The sequence below is a fragment of the Talpa occidentalis genome, unplaced genomic scaffold (genome assembly GCF_014898055.3).
Source record: "Talpa occidentalis isolate TD23 unplaced genomic scaffold, MPIMG_talOcc4v2.1 talOcc4.9, whole genome shotgun sequence".
NCBI classification, from domain to species: Eukaryota; Metazoa; Chordata; class Mammalia; order Eulipotyphla; family Talpidae; genus Talpa; species Talpa occidentalis.
In genome coordinates, this window is record NW_023605305.1 from 95,930,915 (window position 1) to 95,950,107 (window position 19,193).

At 36.4% G+C, this 19,193-nt stretch overlaps 1 protein-coding gene across 3 annotated transcripts in view; it reads right to left on the reverse strand.

Annotated features, from left to right (window-relative positions):
* Positions 1 to 89: 89 nt before the first annotated feature.
* ARHGAP29 (Rho GTPase activating protein 29) overlaps positions 90 to 19,193 on the reverse strand; it is a 58,230-nt gene continuing 39,126 nt past the window's right edge. For all 3 annotated transcript variants that reach the window (XM_037501245.2, XM_037501243.2, XM_037501244.2), the window contains 11 exons: positions 16,307 to 16,464; positions 15,661 to 15,800; positions 15,292 to 15,396; positions 14,865 to 14,963; positions 13,510 to 13,649; positions 13,034 to 13,222; positions 12,134 to 12,271; positions 9,381 to 9,613; positions 7,984 to 8,314; positions 7,731 to 7,839; positions 90 to 5,546 (listed from right to left, as the gene is read on the reverse strand). In XM_037501245.2, coding sequence (XP_037357142.1) covers positions 4,660 to 5,546; positions 7,731 to 7,839; positions 7,984 to 8,314; positions 9,381 to 9,613; positions 12,134 to 12,271; positions 13,034 to 13,222; positions 13,510 to 13,649; positions 14,865 to 14,963; positions 15,292 to 15,396; positions 15,661 to 15,800; positions 16,307 to 16,464 — 2,529 coding nt within the window. In that variant the 3' untranslated portion in view covers positions 90 to 4,659. The remainder of the gene's footprint in view (positions 5,547 to 7,730; positions 7,840 to 7,983; positions 8,315 to 9,380; positions 9,614 to 12,133; positions 12,272 to 13,033; positions 13,223 to 13,509; positions 13,650 to 14,864; positions 14,964 to 15,291; positions 15,397 to 15,660; positions 15,801 to 16,306; positions 16,465 to 19,193) is intronic.

Consider the following 19,193-nt stretch of genomic DNA (forward strand, 5'->3'; position numbering starts at 1 on the left):
ATAAAATCTTTAAAAAAATTTGTGTCCATTTGTTTAAACATTTATAACCATTTAAAAGCTTTTCTTAGGAAACTCATTAGACATATATTTAATAGTCACTGACTTTCAAAAGATCATGAATTTGTCCCTTTCCTCCCTTCTACTTGGGGCTGAGGATTCAACTAGATGACCAGGACCCAGGATTTAAATGGTGAGGTCAGGATTGGTATCACTGGGGCCAAGAAATCATTTGGCCTGGTCCTCAACACAGGCTATGATTTGACTGGCCTGTTAGGGATGTGTGGTCAGGACCAGGTCAAGAATGGCTGAGTATCTGGTATATTTGGGGCTAGGTGGGCCATTGCAACAGCTGGCATTATCAGGAGGTTGGAAAATAAAGTGAGCAAGTAACATATTTAGGATTTTATGAGCCAGATTTCTATGAGGAAAAGGAATTACAAATATGGACAGGACTAACCCTGAAATACTGAGTTAGAACTATAAGTATCGGGATGAACTCAAGGGTTTCAATGTATATGTGTAGATAAACAGACAGACCATGTCTATGTGTATATACACACTGGTATTTGTTTATCTGTGCACCAACAGGGTTTACAAGCAATGACATTCCAGCAGCAATGAGCACTTTCCAGTTCTTGGTCTCCAATATACTATTTTCCATTTAAAGGAATCAGGGTTCTTTGGAAAAGGGCTAGGGTGGGGAAAAGCATAAGCTTGGAACAACATGATGTGGCAAGAAAACATGGGCCAAAAAGCCAAAAGTAGAGGTAAGCTTGAAGGGACTTCCGCAGACTCAATCTGGGAAAAGTTCAGTATCTAAGTAAATGACAGTGATATATTCTAACTCACTGATTAATGTATGAATTCGAAAGTCCATACTGATACAAATGAACAAATGGAGAAGGGACTGCTCTTCCTTATGCAGAATTATCAAAGCTTAAGCAAAGATGGACTCACCCATTTGGCAACCAGAATAGTGATAACCGATCCAGGAAAGAATTGTTAATGGACTCAAAACTGGTGACAATTTGATGAGGAACATGGCATTTACATAGTCCCCAAAAAATCTCACAGGTTTTTTTTAATTAACCTTACAAAGGAGAAACCTGACGGGTACTATCCTAATCAAAAGTTAGTTTCCCCATGAATGGGGCAATTTGATATTTTGCATCTCCTCTAATAAGAATACAGCAATATTTCTGACAAAAAATGTATAACCTGAATTTAGTCATGGGAATTATTAGATAAACCCTATACATCTCAAGTTTCATGGTCATGGAAAAAAAAAAAAAGACCTGAAAAACTATTGCAGATTGAAAGAGGTGAAAGACAAGATAACTAAATCCACATAATCCTGCACTTAGACAACAGAGCAGAGAGGAACATCATCAGGGCAATGTGCAAGATTTGAAAGTGGCCTGTTGATTAAACATATGTTAATCTCCTGGTTTTGATGGTCATACTATGATTACGTAGGAGTGTTCAAGGGTTAAGAAAATATCACTAAAGTATTTAGGAGTAATGGGGCATCATGTCTATAACTTAATTTGAAATGGCTCCAAATTACATTTGATGGATTATATTGAATCTATAAAATACAAGATCAAAGAACATCTGTATATTTGAAGTTTCCAATCCATGTATATCATAGAACACTCCATTTAGAATGAGTGGCTCTCGATATAGTCTAAAATTTACTCCATGAAGATCTTGTTATATTTAGTCATAGGTACTTTGAATTTTTTAAGCTTTTATTTAAGAGATCTTTCTAAAAACTTTCATTTTCTATTAGTTGCTAATACACCAGAATACAACCATTTTTTCGTACTGATTATGAATGCTACAACTTTTCAGCACATAACTTTGCATAAGAATGCAGCACATAAACTCATTGGGTGTTACTGAATTGTCTACATATACACTCATATCCATACATTAAGGTAATCTTCTGTCTTTAAGAAAGAGAAACCCAAAGAATTATACTGACTATAGCTTGTCTTAAAAATATGCAATGGTTGCCACTTAAAAGAATTTTTATAGTGGTACAAATACAGTGTTACCTGGAATAGTGTAGTCACAGTACCATTTTTAAACCACCAAGAGAGGTATGGTTCTATTTGCTTCTGAGCTCTCTAGGCAACAAGTCCCTCAGAGGGACCTATCTTCTTCATCTCTGTATCAAAAGAAACACAATGCCTAAGGTGCATGCAAAGTAATTTTAAGGACTCATAAATTCTAATTAAGTTCTCATAAATTCTAATTAAGCATTTTAAACAAATCTATCTAGGGATGTCATGACCAACCCCTCACAAATGACTTCTCAGAAACTTGAACAATATGCTTTCCAAAAAAAGCTTCCTGGTGGTCTGGCAGCTCTAAAAGGATTCCCCACTATTGTCCTTTCCCTTGGCTCAAATTCTTTCCACGTGTCATAAAACAACTTCCCGATGAGTGACTGCCACACTCCTGCACAGCAGGGCACAGGGCTAGTGCGGGTACTCTAAAAACAGCGACATCTTCTTAGGAGATATTTGCTAATTTATGCCCCCAAGGAACTAGAAAGCATCCTAAAACTGAGGGTTTAATCTGGACAAGATGGTCCTAAAGGTAGACAGGAATCAAAGTAAAAGTCTCATTTGTGAGGCTTAACAGTGAGGGAAATAGAGAAGCTAGTTGATACAATACTGTCTTTGGCTTGTCTCATACATTAAAAGAAAACTAAAAGGAATCTAAAAGCATGCTTTCTAATTTGTGAAAATGGTAAATTTCATGTTATGAATATTTTACTATAATAAAAATTTTTTAAGTGCATTTTGTTTTGCTAAACACCATCTGCTACCACGTTGTAATTAGTCATAAAGAGCACTAACAATCAGAATCTTACAGTCCTGTATTTGCGATTTAACTCCAACTGTTATATCTAGAACATATAACTAACCCTTAGTTTCCTTACCTGTAACAAAAGGAATAATGAAATACCTAACCATCAAAGGCTGCTGTGAATGTGAAACCAAATTATTTATGTAGGAACTTAGCAGAGTTCATGGCACACAAAAAATGCTGGCTCTTATTTTCTTTTTAGGTTTTTTAACAATACCAGTCCTTTATATTTTGTACAATGAGCATCACAAACAAGGCTCTAGCACAAAAGGGTAGGTTATTTATTTCTCCCTAGTCCTTAATGCCATGTGGAACTATATATATATAAAGCTTCCTATAAAGTACATTCATATTATAGTCAAGGCATGTATCAGCCTAAGTGTTAACCACTAATCCATAGTGGTCATAACTAAAGATCAAACAATTTCGGAGATGCTATGAGGAGCTGAAAACATTCAACAGGTATATATATGTGTGTGTGTGTGTGTGTGTGTATGTGTGTGTATGTATATGTATGTATGTATATATGTATATGTATGCGTGTGTGGGGGGTCTGCGTATATACATATCTATGTATATTTTAAAATCAATTATAACATGGCCATACAAAAGCATTTACTACAAATAGAATTCACACTTACAAAAAGAGGCTATTTTATTTTTTTGTCCCTTTTTATATCCTATTTTAGGCAAAATGACCAAACCCAGAAAATAAAAGAACTTCATTAGTTCTACAAACTGGGAGTTTTATAAATGATATCAATCTGAACATCTATCTACACCTCTCAAATTCCAAACAATGAGGCTTACTTAACTATACTCTAATAACCAACTTAAATAAATCTTCGCATGATTCAAATGAAACATACATTGTCAATAGTTAAAAGTCTTGGTAGGAAAAGTATATAAAATTATATTCATAAGTGAAAACTTTTCATACAAAAGGAATAGTTTTTTTTTAAAAAAAACAAACAAACAAAAACAACCCAGACAAAAACAAGAGGAAATGCACTGAATTTAAAAACTTTTTTGGGGACCATTATATAAAATATCAAAAGGTTCAGAATTGCTGAACAACTATTAAATGTATTAAAACCATCAAAAGTCAAATAAGACATAACTGAACTATATAATTTAGAAACAGGTTTAAGTGCATTTTCTTTGTATAATTTACTCTCATGTAAAAACTGGCAACTAAGATGCAATTAAATACAGATTTGCAAGACTTTTGGGCATTAGGTAGATATTAAAAACTAAATGAATTGTCAACTGAAAAAGTAAAAGATTACATACATACAATAAAAGCAAATATGGCCAAAGATGCACTATAAAATTGTGTGGGGAATAAAACGATCATAGGAAAGATCTTTCAGGCACTTGCATTCAGAAACATTTCTTTTATAAATAAGCACTTAGTTTCACTTCAAAAAAATAAATCTGAGTTTTCCCAATTGCACCTATTAGTTGAAAACTACATCATATATTAGGGATACATTTAAATGAATTATTGTATGGGGAAAATCCACTGAACTTTTAAAAAAGTGAGTCCACCTATTTATTCACAACTTCAAAAACACAGATTTAAGTTTAATTCCAGTGAGGCACAAATATGGCCCTATCAAAACATTCTACCATTCAATAAAACCAACACAGGATAACACAGTACAACAGCATGATTTGGCAATCCTATATATAAGGGGCCCCGTCAAAATGTTCTTTCACAAAGCAAACACAAGAACACAAAACAACAACAAAATGAAAAGCTAGATTCTGATAATCCTACACAAACTGTGGAATTTCATCTTCAAGGTCTTCAAACTGTTGCATGCGTTTTAGCCTTGGTCTCTGACAGGTTGGAGGCACATCAGGCAAGCCGTGCTCCTCAGAGTTTTCTCTTGGCTTACTCGTCGGCTGCAGAGGACAAGTGGATATGTTTTCCGAGTCTGGAGTTGGTTGCAGCACGTGTGCCTGGGGAAGGTGAGCTGTGCCATGAGGAGAGGCTGCAGAGGATGCTGCAGGTTTCTCTTCACTGCCTCTTGGGCTGCCAGTGGGAGCTCGAGGTTTATAAAAGGTTGTCCAGTGCTGGGGCTGCAGAGTTCTGGGTGCTCTGACAGAAGTCAGAGGGCACAAGTCAGAGGACCGTTTCTCTGACATTTGTCTTGCTGATCTGACTGGTTCCGGGTATGGCTTACTGGGCTGGGTGGCACTGACTGGGTGGTCCCCGCTGATCCTGATGCTTGTCACCCCTCTTTCCTGGAGGACATTGGGCACAATCACTGCAGTTTTTGCAGCCAAGTCATCCTGTTCATATTCTTTCTCCTGAGTTTTTTGGAGAGTTTGCAGGTCAAAGTCATCAAATTTGGAACAAACAATACTAGGGGCATCTTTCCTATTAACTCCTTCGAAGGCAGGATTCTTGCAATACTTGTCCAAGTTTACATTTCCCATATTTCTTCCATTTCTCTCAATAGGAGGGCTTGCAAGAAGTAGCAGTCTGTCTACGGGTAAGCTCACAGGTCTGATCTTGATCCTTGGAGGCGGCCTCCCCACACTGTTTGTTTCCCTATCAGACTTCAGAGCAAGCGCCTTGGACGTTTTACAAACAATTTCCTGCTTGTTTGGTACTGATTCAAGCTCCTGGTCTGCAAGCAGACGCACTTTGTGGTCTGCAAAAGGTAAAGGTTTATTTAAAAAGCAAACTTCATGGCAAGTAGGTAACAAGAGTCTAAGTGAGCTATAGATGAACATCACTCAGAAAAACAGGGGCCTTACTTATTTTTTCCAGGTTATTCTCAATTATCTCTGCAGAGGAGTTATATACAGTATTAAAGGTGCACTCTGAATAAAAATGTCAAAATTCTATCTTTAAGTCATTTATTAAGTATTTACGATACATGGTTATAAAATCCAACACAGGTGAGTAAAAACAAAAAAACACCCGATGAAGTAACTTTTATGCACCACACATGAACAGGGATTTGCTGGTCATCAAAATTTCAATTGGCAGACATTAGTCAATTAACCTCAGGAAAGTTAAGCTAATTCACACACCAACCAAATGCAGATGTGCCAAGGCTGCTAATTCACTCGCTTTTCAGTTATAAAGAACCCACAGTAAGAGTACATCGTATGAGATGCTTAGATGCCCTGAATTCTGATCAACTAATAAATGGACTATAACATTCATCTTGTCAAATTAGGATGAACGACTTTATCTTAAGTAAAACATGCCATTCTCTCCATTTACTCTTTCCTCCCAGACTTACTTTCTCCTCTTAACAGTCTGGCCCCATAGTCATGTTTTCTCAAACTAGAACTTTCAGCCCCTTTAAGTCCTGTCCATTTTTTGCAGCATTTGCTCTAAAAGTCTCCCATTTCTGGAAAACTCCAGCCCCTCCGTTCAGTCTTTTGGGCTGCGGTGTGTAGACAGAAGCCCATCAGAGTCACCTGTCATCCTCTTTTCCGCTCACCTTCCTTCCAGAGTCTGCTGTCTGCTCTGCCCGGAACTTTCAAGGCAACTGTCTCATTTTGGCTTTCCATGTCCTTCCCCCCAGTTATAGACCATTCTAAGGATCTGACTCATTGTGGCTGGGCTGTAAGTACCCACTGAAGAATATTCTTAGGTTGTGAGGGTAGGCTTAGAGCATAATGGACCAGAGTACAGACTGTGATGCCAGTTGCTGGGTTTAGCACAGGCTGGTGACTTTTACAATGGGCAAGGCAATCTCACTAAGTGTCTACATCTGTCCAAAAATAATTGTATCTGTGTTGACGTGTGGCCTAAATGATCTAATCATGACAATGCTAAAATAACTGGTGTATAATAAGCACTCTGAAACAGTATTTATTGTTATTACTATTTTCAAATTGGAGCCCTAGTTCATGGGTTAGCGAAGTGCACATTTGAAAACAGGTTCAGATCCCATTTATTAGAGGCATCATTTAACCTCTCTCCAATTGTTAGTCTATGGATAGAATGGGCTAACACTACCTATTGTATAGCAAATGGAATCAAACAATAAGCACATAGCTTAGTATACAGCAGGTAGTACTCAATATTTTCGATCCACTGCTTTATTAAACCCTGTTAGGCTAGATCACTTATCAGTTTAATTATACATTACATTGAACATGTATGGCTGCATTTTTAAAACTTAAAATATTAGTTCTAGTAATTATAGAATTACAGTAACAAATGGAAGCTTTTCTACCAGCTTGATTGCTATCAATCACTGCCAATGAAAATTATCATTCAGTGAAGGAATAAATGATTGCAGTCAAGAAAATAATGGCATATACACAAATATGCTTAATACGTTAAAGGCATGTGACAGATAAAAGCATTTGAAAAAAGTTTTAGGAATTTTAGGGGTCTAAATTTTTTGAATTTTAGGAGCCTAGTTGACTCCTTATGAAGAGTTAGAGGAACTCAATGATCTACAGTAACAAAAGATACTAATAAATGATCTATCATACTACTCAACATGTTTTTGCCTTGCCTTTGATGACAAATAGGAAAACAAATTTCAGCAAGAACACAAAACACACCTATGAACTCCAAGATATCTTTTGATAAGAATGATCATTTTGAAAAATAGCATTCATTTAAATGCAAGGTATATTAAAAGGCCAATTTTTTCATTCACTAGCAAAAGTCCATTTACTAATAAAGCTTTAAAATTTGCTTTAAAAATTTCATTACAATAATATTGCACTAGGACATTATATAAGCTTCAGATGTACATCATTACTGAAGCTTCCTTTTCTGACTTAACTTCTCAACTTGACTTTTAATCAGTGTTTATTGGAACAGTTTTAAGTCACCAAAGGTGTTTTACATGGCCACTTACCAATGAGACATGCATCACATTTTTCTGATGTATTCTGCTTGCGTTCTGATTCCTCAAATGATGTAGCTGGTTCAAAAATTTTGCTTTCACTGTCTGCAGTATGGATCTCCTGTTAAGGAAGAGAAATTTTAAATTTGAAGAGGCAAAACATACCTCAAGATAAACGGTTCAGAGATTTTCAATTATTATCTAAACTACAAGGTTCAATACAACTACAAGGTTCCAGAACAATTCCACAAAGGTCAAAACTTACTTCCTTTGAAGAGAAAAACAGTGACTTCATGGAATGCTCTGGGTCTCTCTCTTCTGGGGATAACAGAGGCTTTGGAAGACAACCTTGCTCAATGGGAAGTGCACCACCAGCTGTACTGCACACGACCACATCCTGGGGCTGTAGGGACCCATCAAAGATCTTCTGTGAGTAGGTAATTAGGAACTCGACCAGTCGTGCTTGATTTGAATATTCAGCAAGAGAGGAGATGGTGACAGGAGCAGCTGTGGGCCGTGGCCTAATGAGACTTGGTCCAAATATTACCCCCAAATTTTTGGAGTTCATTTTATTTTCTTCTGCATGATCTACAACCCTGAGAATTAGAAAACACAAAGCTGTATGAGATGTGCTATTAAATTTCTTTTACTACGGTGTGGGAAGGGTGGAGGACTTCTGCAGAAATCTAGGAAAAGGATATATTTACTTGATTAAATATTGATGACACCAAATGGAATTTCATAGCATCAGGATAAAATTTAAGTAGAAGAAACTACCACAGTTTTACCAGCAGAAATTTTAAAAGATCCATAAAAACTGATCTATGCTTAGTAGACAGTATATTCTTGCAGGTTTTTATGCTGGAAACTTAAACATCATTGTCAATTTCTCTCTCGCTATCCACAGCCAGTCTTCAAGCCTATTTGATTCTTCCTCCTAAAGATCTCTTTTCTATTGCCACTCGCTCTGCTCTGGCCCCACTTCAAGTTTCATCCCTTTTATTTCTACGACTATTCAAAGAGACCTGAATTGTAGTAAAGACCTTCCCTATAATCTGCAGCCAGAAAGATCTAAAAGGAAAATCTAAGCAAGTTAAATTCCTGGCTCAAAATTCTTTAGTGAGCACAGAAGAATGACAGTGAACTCATCTACCAAGTAGTAAGGCGTTATGAGACCTGAACTAGCTCAGTTCCTGCTACTGCTTGCTATATGCTAGTCTAACCAAATTATTTCCCAAATGCAAAATGATCTTTTATATCTCTGTGTCTATCACCCTCTGCCTTCTGCACATTCTTTGTCATCAAACCACTACTCAGTTCTTCAAGTTTGGCTCAAGACTACCTTCCCTATTCCTTATTCCCCAATCTCCCTCTCCCCATCTTCTGCATACTGTGCACATTGCTGGTAGAACAAGAATGATGCAGCATTGCACTTGTCTACAGGTCTGCCCCCCAAGTTGACAAGCACAACAGCTGACAGTCACTTTCATCCTGTTTTCCCAGTCAGAATCTGGTCCATAAGAGGCATGTGAGGGAACGTCTGCATGAGTATATATTCAATGGTACACTTTATATTATGTGTATTTTACCATATTTCTAATAAAACAAAACAAAACAAATGAAACCCTCAGCAATTATCCACCTACTAAATGAAGTTCTTACCGCTTAAGATGTACTATGAGGTAATGAAGGCTGTTCAAATTTGATGCTGGCAATTGTCTTAGAAGATCTTTGCTTTTCAGAAGAATTCGGTTTATTTCTATACATATGCTTGAACACTTTTTGTCCTCAGGATGATCCTTTTTTGTCTCTTGTTCTTCATTTATACGTTGGATCTCTTTTGCAAGGTCTATAAATTCTTTGTACAATCGGAATAAAATAAATGGTTCTGGGAGCTAAAGAAATAAAATTACATTAGGAATGTCATTCTGTTCATTTTTCCTCCTGCTAATAATCACTTGAAATGGTGCTTAATGGTTTAGCATGTCTCCTTAGAGTAACACAGTGTAAGATCAATCCACATTTAGAAATGTCCATTTGTTTGCTACGGATATAATCTGACATCACTGCTAAAAGTTAAATGTGTTAAACAGGAGTTAACTCTAAATCTGAAGGTGCACTGATGAGATTTAATAACTTGGATCTTTCCTATACCTATTACATTCTTAACTGCTCCAAAGTTAGTACATCTTCAACTCTTTTACTGAAATAAACCCAGGATAATGAACAAAATAAACCAAATTAATTAGGAAAAGCTTATATTCTGACTTTTATTGGTATAGGGGAGGCAGTAAAATGCTATAGAGTCTTTGTGTTTTACTTGGGTCAGAATAAAGATTAGGCTAAGAAAATAAGGTTCAAAATAAAGAAACTATCTATATTTTATTTATCTAAATTTTAAATACAACCTGGATTGCCATAAGTAGGTCAAAGGGTATGCCACCTTGATCTGTGTACTGCCATAACTGAGTTCAACATTTCCACTTGTTCAGTGATGCCTTTGGTTAGCTTATGTCCTAGACTATCTGTGGTGAGGCAGCACCAGCTTCTCCGCTTTCCCCTGCTGGTCCCAAAGAAGGGAAGCCTTGGTATCAATTTCTACCTCCCACTGCTCTAGGATCTGAAGGTGGTCACTTAACCTGCTTGGAACTTCAAATTTCCCAAATGGCATGTGAGTTAAATGAAAGCTACTCTCTAATATCCTAAGATTTGAGTGTGGCTTCCACCCTGAAGTTCTGATCTCACAGTATTCCTCAGATGAAATGAAAGTTGATTATATTAGAACAGAATGAATGCTGTAAAAGAAGCAGAGAACAAGAGTTCTTAGAAATTAAAGCAATACATCAAAAATGAAATAGTTTCCAGTAGGAGTGAAAGATAAAGCTGAAGAAACCTCTTACAAAGTATTAAAACAAAAATTGAAAAAAATAAAAAACAAACCAATAAAGAACCAGTACAAGCTGTCAAGCATTTAAATAGAAGTTCCAGAAAGAAAGGAGAGGACATGAATTACAAAATAAAAGTTCCAAGAACTAAAGAACAAGTAACTAGAATGATAGCGATTATGGAACGCCCAAAATGGTGGCTGAAAATAATCCACACATCAAGGCATTATCAAGGATAGTAGGGAGAAAAAGAAGACTATACAAGCTGTTGGAGGGGCAAAAACAAAAGGTGATACACAAAGTAGGAATGAGAAGGATTTCAGGCTTCAAAGAGAACAATAAAAAATGCCTTCAAAATTCTGGAAAAAATAATTTCCAGCCTAGAATACTACAACCTTTCAAACTATCCACAGTCTTTCATTTCCAGTCAAGAAAGTGGAATAAAGACATTTACAGATAAATATGCTTTCAAATATTTACTCTTATTCCATCTCACTCAAGGACAGGTATACAAAAACAGAGAAATCAAAAACAGGAAGGCCTCACGTTTGCCTCACAAAAGAGGAGGAGAAATCCCAGGATGACAGCTATTCACATTAAAAAAGATGCAGATGGAGCAATAGAACTCCAGGGAGGGACATGTCAAGGACTGTTACTATGTCCTCTGTAAATGTAATTGTCTCTTCTATTTCACCTGAGCACAGAAAGCAGCTGAACATGGCCCAAACATTTTTTTTTAAACTTGGCTCATCATGACAACGTACTGATTTGTTCCTACAATCCCTTCATGAGCTGTTGCCTAAGCCATGATAGTTACTGATTTCACCCACAGAAGTGTTTTCTTTGAATCTACACCACTAATCTTAACTACAGGCACAACAGTGAGGCACAGAAAGTATGGAGCAGGTGACTCCCTGACCATCTTATTTCTTCTGAACTTCCAGGTCCCAGCTATATAGGATAGTACTGCCTAATGCTCCAGAATCCATGCATAACCTTACCCAGTGACTTCCTTCAACAGCTTTTTTAAAAATATCAATGAAGGTAAAGCGAGACTCTGACTCAGACACTGATCTACTTACTGAATCCTTTACTTAACAGTGTGAATGACGGCCTTTCCTTACACAGCTAGATTTAAACTTCTTGATCAGTTTTCCAAAACCTGATACAATGGTTAGGAATACACAGTATGTATTAAAACTAGCAAGAAAACAGAATTAAGAAGGTAAGGAAAATACCATTCGGGTGGGGTTGAGGACTGCAACTAGGGAGAGGCACACAAGTTCTTCTATTAGGTATAGTAATGTTCTATTTCCTTAAGTTAGGTGATGGAAAAAGAGTGTTTGTGTTATTATTACTGATTTGTAAACTCTTCATAAATTTTATATACCCCCTAATTGGCACATCAATACTTAGAAAAACAACAATATGGTCGTGTTAATGAAAATGAATACAAAGGAAATGTTATCAGCAAAAACATATTTTGGTTCTTTTCTACTTAATGGTAGGTTTCAAGGGTAAAATCTTTACCTGTCGAAGGTATAACTTCAAGACGTCACAGATGTCATGTGAACTAAATTCTGAAATGTCTACCAAATGCATTCCATTTTCCAAAGCTTGACACAGTTTATCAGTTTTTATTTTGTTTCCACATACACGATAAATTCCCTTTGAGAAGAAAGGGGGAAAATTTGTAAAATTCTGCTTTATTACAAAAGGATAAAATGCAGATATGTGAATATATTTGAAATGTCTCCTTCCATTTTTATAAGTATTTTAGAAAAGCACTAGTGTTAGGGGGAAAAGGATGTCCTAAACCACGTTGGGCGCCAGCTGCTATAGGGCAGCCCTGATATTGAGTGGGTTGCCTGGCTGTGGGTCCTCACCTGTGCGCTTAAAAGGGACCTATTAATACTCCACTACAGGCATACACAAAAGGTTAATAAAAGGTTTATTTACAAGGGAAAAGGAAATAAGGAAAATGTACAACTCAGGGAGAAAATAGGGAAATAAAGTCTTTAATGCATCCTACCCGATTCGCCGACCTGGAAACCCAAAGGCACTCTCAGGGCTGGCGGGACCCTGCGAGCTGGCGGAGAGCCAAAATGGGGGAACCCCTCCAAAGCCCAAGTATCTGGCTTTATACCAACCTGGCTGCTTAACCCCACCCTCAGGTCCCAGCCACCTTCCCTTTGGTGGTGATGGGATTTGGAGTTCCCAGTGTCTTTGGCTTTGGCCTGGGCTGGGGGTAGAGTCCACAAAGCCTGTATGGAATTGGCTTTAGGACATCCTTTTCCCTCTAACACTAGGTGCCAAATGAGGTAATTGTTTTCCTGATGAACCTAAATAAATTCAGTTACTTATTAAGAAATGAGAACACTGTTTTCCTTTAGTCTTTTTAAAATCTTAATTTTAAGAACTGGAAGGTACCTGTAGACACAAGGCTCGATTTTCAATCTCTGAGGCACATATTTTGAGTATAAAAGGAATGCCATCTGGTTCCTTTTTAGCAACTTGTGTGAATTCGGCTCCAAATAGGTGTATTTTCCCCAGAAGTTTCTGGTGACCACAAATGATGACTAAATTTTCTAAACACTTCCGGTGACAGACAAGAAGACACTACAAAATATGATAGTTTAAAACTGGTTAACTCAACTTAAAACTTATTTACAACTGGGCAAACTACAGGTAGAACAGTAGTAACACAACAAAAATGAATTTAAAAAGTATTACTTGTGGCACCTGAAATACATTTAAGAACAAGCTGAAATATAAAATTTTGAAAGGTACATTGTAATTCAATTTATTAAAAATATATTTGTAAAGGGCGCTAACAACTAAAACTAACAAGAAAAGTATAAAGCAATAAGCATTAAAAGGCTAATATAATTCCAGAAAGATCTTACCTCTTCACATTCAACACCTTGAAATACTACAATGCCTTCACAATCTCTACATTTAGTGGGGGATCTCAATTTGCGAAACTTGTGAGTGAGAGCTGCCTTTGACATCAATATTTTCTTAAATGTTCCAAGGGAATTGGGTCCTTGCAACAGAAATAGATTAACATATAAGAACTGTTAAAGATAACAGAAAAATTATACTACATGATACTGTGTTTTGAAAAATCTTTACACCTTAATCTATTATAAAAGCCATTATATTGAAGCTGAAACATCAAAATAAGCATCCAATTTGCAAGGCATAAATATATCAAGTATTTTAGCTATGAGTAAAAGTCAACACCAACCCAGTAAACAACCCATTCTAAAACAGCATGGTATGATGTTTCCAGAATCTGCAAATTTGTAACTCTTTTTATTAATACACTTTCATTAAGCTGGAAAGGTGGCATTACATTCTTTTAAATGTCCCTGTAGGACCTCCCTGGTGGCACAGGGGATTAGTTCTCAGAACTATGAAGCTATGGGCAGCGACTACAGCACAACTTTGATCCCGGCCAGGGAGCTAACACACATGGCGCAGCAGACCTCTCCTGTCTCACACCTGCTGCTCCCCTCAGCAGTGTATTTCAGTAGATCTGCCTGTTCAGCTCCCCACTCTGTTGAATCCTCTCACCTCCCCACAGTTCTGGCCTATACCCCAGCTCTTATATGCATAAATAAATAAATCTTTAAAAAAGATCCCTATAAAAGTTGCACAGAAAACCAGCTGCATGTGTCCACCTTTTCTTGCATTAAGAATAAAGCTATTATTAATTCACTATAAAATTACAGATAGTTATGTATCAATATTACACCAGAGGTCAGATATTCATATTTAGGATATCATGCTGAAACAGGTATCTGAAACAGGTATTTCAAGTCATTAAGGTAACTGGCTTGTCTATCCTTCAACACCCACAACTGTCTTTGTTCTCAGGAATTATACTTATTCACTTTTCCTGCCTTGCTTTTTCCACTATTTCTTTACAAGAGGGTTTTTCATAAAGTCTCACATACTACAGTTACATATTAGGTTACTGAAAAAAAGATCAAAATATCTAACCTTATTTATTTTAGCACCATGCTAATAATTTTAGATCTAGCAGTTCTGCTTTTTCTTATACTTGTATTTGTAACATTTGATTATTACACAATCAACCCATACTGGTACATTATTTCTTAGGATATATTTAAGTCATTAAAATGTATTTTGTTTAATATGTTGTAATTTTTTAAATTAATCTATTTTCCTAATATCATGCAGTGCTACTGACTGAACTTGATGTAGTGAAAACTCATAAAAGCAAATGCAATACCTGTTTCTGAAGGAGACGGTGGTTCTCTTTCATCTAAATCATCTGCAGAAGACATAGTCCCACTGGATGGAGTTCGTGGTAGTTTTCGATGGAAGTCTCCTAAAAGATAATTGTAGATACAACTGTCTGAACATTTACTGGAAAAATTTAGAAATGGATGATAACATATTTTTTGACTAATAGAGCCAACTCTTTTATTAACTACCAAGTAAAACTTGCTTCCAATCTCAGACTTCTGGATACAGGATGATAGATGGTAAATATATTAAGGGTTTATTTTATTATTTTTCATTATGCTATACTATGTATGTTCACATTCCTCTTTATGAAACAACAATTCATTAGAAAAATAGTTTAAAAATATCCCCAAAAGGAGTATTTTAATTTTCCACTTAATTCTCACTCCTAGACTTAAATACAAATGTACCTGGACTTATAGATTCTGAATCCAGAGATCTAGATTCACTGCTTCCTCCGGTGCTCTCAGAGTCACTAAACATCCCAAACGTCCATGACCTTATAAAGGAAGGACCTTTAAGAAAAGAATATTTAAAGTCAAACTTGGCTAGAGATGGATTTCATAAGGCAAAATACTGACATGATTATAAAATGAGACAAGTCCAATTTCTTTAAACAATGGTCAACAATCCACAGGGATAGCACTTACAACTGTGAATAAGGTCTCATAAAATTCCAATTCAAAGCCTGATTTTTATTTCCAGATTTGAAACTCATTTAACAACCAAATTTATATAATTTGAGCTTTCATAAATCAATGCTCTTTAATTTGAACAACCTGTCATATCTGCACTGTTAGAGCATCTGTCATCTTCAATCTTATTAGAATTGTCGGGAAGGCGTACAACATCTTCCATAGAGTCGGTAGGTCCATATCCAGATGTATGAGGACTATTCATTAATTGCTTATTTACATTCCTAAGAAAAACCAAACAAACCAATCACTGAGAAGAATGACTAATAATCTGTTTATTTTATTCTATTTTCAGAAAAATCTATTAAGTTAATGAATGCACTGTAAATATTAAACTATATTGACTGGGTCAATTTCTTTAAAAGAGATGTTAATAAAACCCATTATTTGTATTTATAAGGCTTAAACAGAAAAGAACAGCAAAAGCAAAGCCTGTAATTCATGTCATAGTTAAACTTTTCTAATATATAGTAATCTCTGTACAACATGTGGTTTAACTATATGTACATTTGACATAGATAAGCCTAAGATTTGCCATTCTCAAAAGATTTCTAATCACTGTTAAGATGAAAAGCTTTACACTTAAATGAGCTATATCTTATATAAAGAAATTCAAAAATTTTAAAGTGAATTAGGCTAATGTTATAAAAGATACTAACATATGTCAGATATGAACTCTAGCCATGAATGTTTTATCTCTTTAAATAGTCATCTATATATTAATTCTCACCCATCAACTTTTTCTTCTTCGCCTGAATTTGTGGCCTTGACAAATTCACTGTACTCTTGGCCTGGGTCGTAGAGCTTGGCATTATCACAGAGAGACTGTAAACTATTTGCAAGGGAGGCAGCCTGTAGGTGCTGCATCTGGAAGAGGTTAACTGTTACCTATGGTTGCAAACAGAGACAAAAGGCAAACATAACTCATGTTATACAGATGCTATGTAAATATACATCTATTTCAAGTAGGCAGCACCCAGAAAAAGGCAGACAATGCTGAATATCATTGTGAGCATATTATGTTGCTTGATTTTGTGTAAGGTCTAGATCAGGAAAGAAAAAGTAATCCTATATCTACTCCTGACTGACTCCAGAAAAACAGACTTTAAACAGAAAAATTCAGCAGTTCATGATTTTAAGAAATGCATTGTGCTTTTGAGGATTCCAAGTTCTGTACTATGATAATCTGACCACAATTATCTAAACTGTTAAGTGAAAAAATGTGTGTGGGGGGATTCCAGAGTACAAATATTTTCACTTTCACTTTATTAATCCTATAAAAACAGAAATACCTTGTTATTTATAAGCATTCTACAGTACTCAATTTTTATAATTAGGAAATATCTTGAATCTATTCAAAACACAATATTCCAGATTTTCCACAAATGCCTAAATACATTATCACTACTACTACAGTAACAGCAGTAGCAACTGATAAGTGCTTACAATATGCCACATCAAACCATGAATTAATTTAATGTTTACAAAAGCCTAGGCATTGGGTACATTATAGTAAATAGTCCTCATAGAGTTTATATTCTCCTGAGGATGGTATCTGAACAAATGAAGTTAATACAATATATGGTACTGAAAACTGCTATGAATACTGTACAAGACCATCAAATAATGGAATACAAATAGGTCTGTGTTTGCAAAAGGGCACTTTTGACACAGTAGGTTAGTGAAGGCTTCTCTGGGACCTCATGTAAAAGATTCAATGCAAAGTTTCAGGAAGTAGACCAATGCAGGGTCTCCCCAATGGCCCAGGGGTTAAGTCTCTTCATAGCTTTCACCACTACAGCCTGTGTTTGATCCCCAGCCAGGGAGCTAACCCACATGGCACAGCAGACTGAGCCTGTCTTGACCGCTGCTCCCCTCAGCAGTGTATTTCAGTAGATATTCCTGTTCTGCTCCCCAACTCTCTCTCTGGTGAATCCTCTCACCCATATCTCTGATCTACACCCCAGTTCTTCTATGAATAAATAAGAAATCTTAGGGAAAAAAAGACCAATGCAGACAATGGAAGAAGTAGTACAAATACCCTAGTGCAAAAGGGCAAAAGTGAATGAGAAACGTCAATATGTTGAAGCTCATGGAAAGTATATGGAAAGAAGTGGAGCTTCAGTCTGAGAAGAAGCCAACAAGGGATGAAATCACCTAAACCATGGTAGAGTCTAGATTTAAGCATAATAGGAAGTTGGTGAGGAGCTATACAAGAAATTGATTTCTTTTTAAAATGCCACTCTGGCTCCTGAGTAGGGAATGTACTTTTGGGAAGTGATACTGAATGAATGCTACATTTTGACTGACTTAATGTTATTTCAAAGACTGCCATGTTTCCTCTTTATCTCTTGAGAATTAGATGATGTGTTAAACTTCTGATAGCTTTTAAGTCCATTCCAAGAGAGATAGGCATCTTCCCTAAGAATAACTGAGACTTAGCAAAATAGTATTTAAGGGCCTCCCCTGCTGGCGCAGCGGTTGAGTGCTGGGCTGCGAAGCTGCCCACAGCCTCTGCAGCACCGGTTCGATCCCTGGCCACCAGGCAAGGGTCCCGCATGGTGCGCAGACCTCTCCTGCCGCCCGCTGCTCCCCTCAGCAGTGTACTTCGGTCCTTCTGCCTGCTCTGCTCCCCGCTCTGGCTCTGGTGAATTCTCTCACCCTCCCGCGCTTCTGACTGTACCCAGTGCTTAAATAAATATTTTTAAAAAAATAGTATTTTAAAAGTGCACATAATAGATTTGTTCCCCATTCTGTCTCTGGTGAATCCTCTCACCGTCCCACGCATCTGGCCTGTACCCCTTTCTTGTATAAATAAAAAATTTTAAAAAAGTGCACATAACAGAATAGCTTATTTGTGCCCTAACTCTTCCAAGAAACATAGGAAATTCAAGCTGCTTATGGTAAAGTTTAAGTCCAGCAACGGGCTGTCATGAAATTCTCCAGTTAATGGTAAACTGAACTTACTCCTTGATATGAAGAATAGCTCTCGATTTTTAAAATTCTTTAAAATGAACTGTATGAATCCAGTTTTAAAAACATCAATTAAAAAGTTAAATGAATATAATGGAGTAACTGGTTCATCTGCTGAAAGTTTATCTTTGGGTATTTGTTAATAATAAAGACTTAAACACTAATAAATACTGGTAACCCAATCTTATTTTCTCTTTTCCCTAAAGTATTCAGCTTCCTCCCTCCCTTAACAGAATGCTAGAGTGAGGTCTCCATGGATTGGACCCTACAGGATTTGCTGATAAATACCTCAAAAATCACCTGTTAATCCCTTAATCTACTTGAGTCACAGACTTACTGAGTCTTATTTCTTCTAGGTCCCCAAAGTGTAGCATGTGCAATGATACAGATGAGAATCAAAAATCATAAAGGGGAAATGACAAGGTGAATACAGCAGTAGAAAGCATTATCAGTTGAGGTCATACTGTAATTTTGCTTATTTTCTGGTATTGCCCACTCAAGTACAAAGGACTTCCTACTTTATGCTCAGCTTTCACTGTCTACAACTAATTTTTAGTGACTCCATTGGTACACTGATAAGTATACATTTTTCTGAGAGCTGTTAAAAGACATTTTCTTTTCCTTTTTTTAAAAAAAGATTTATT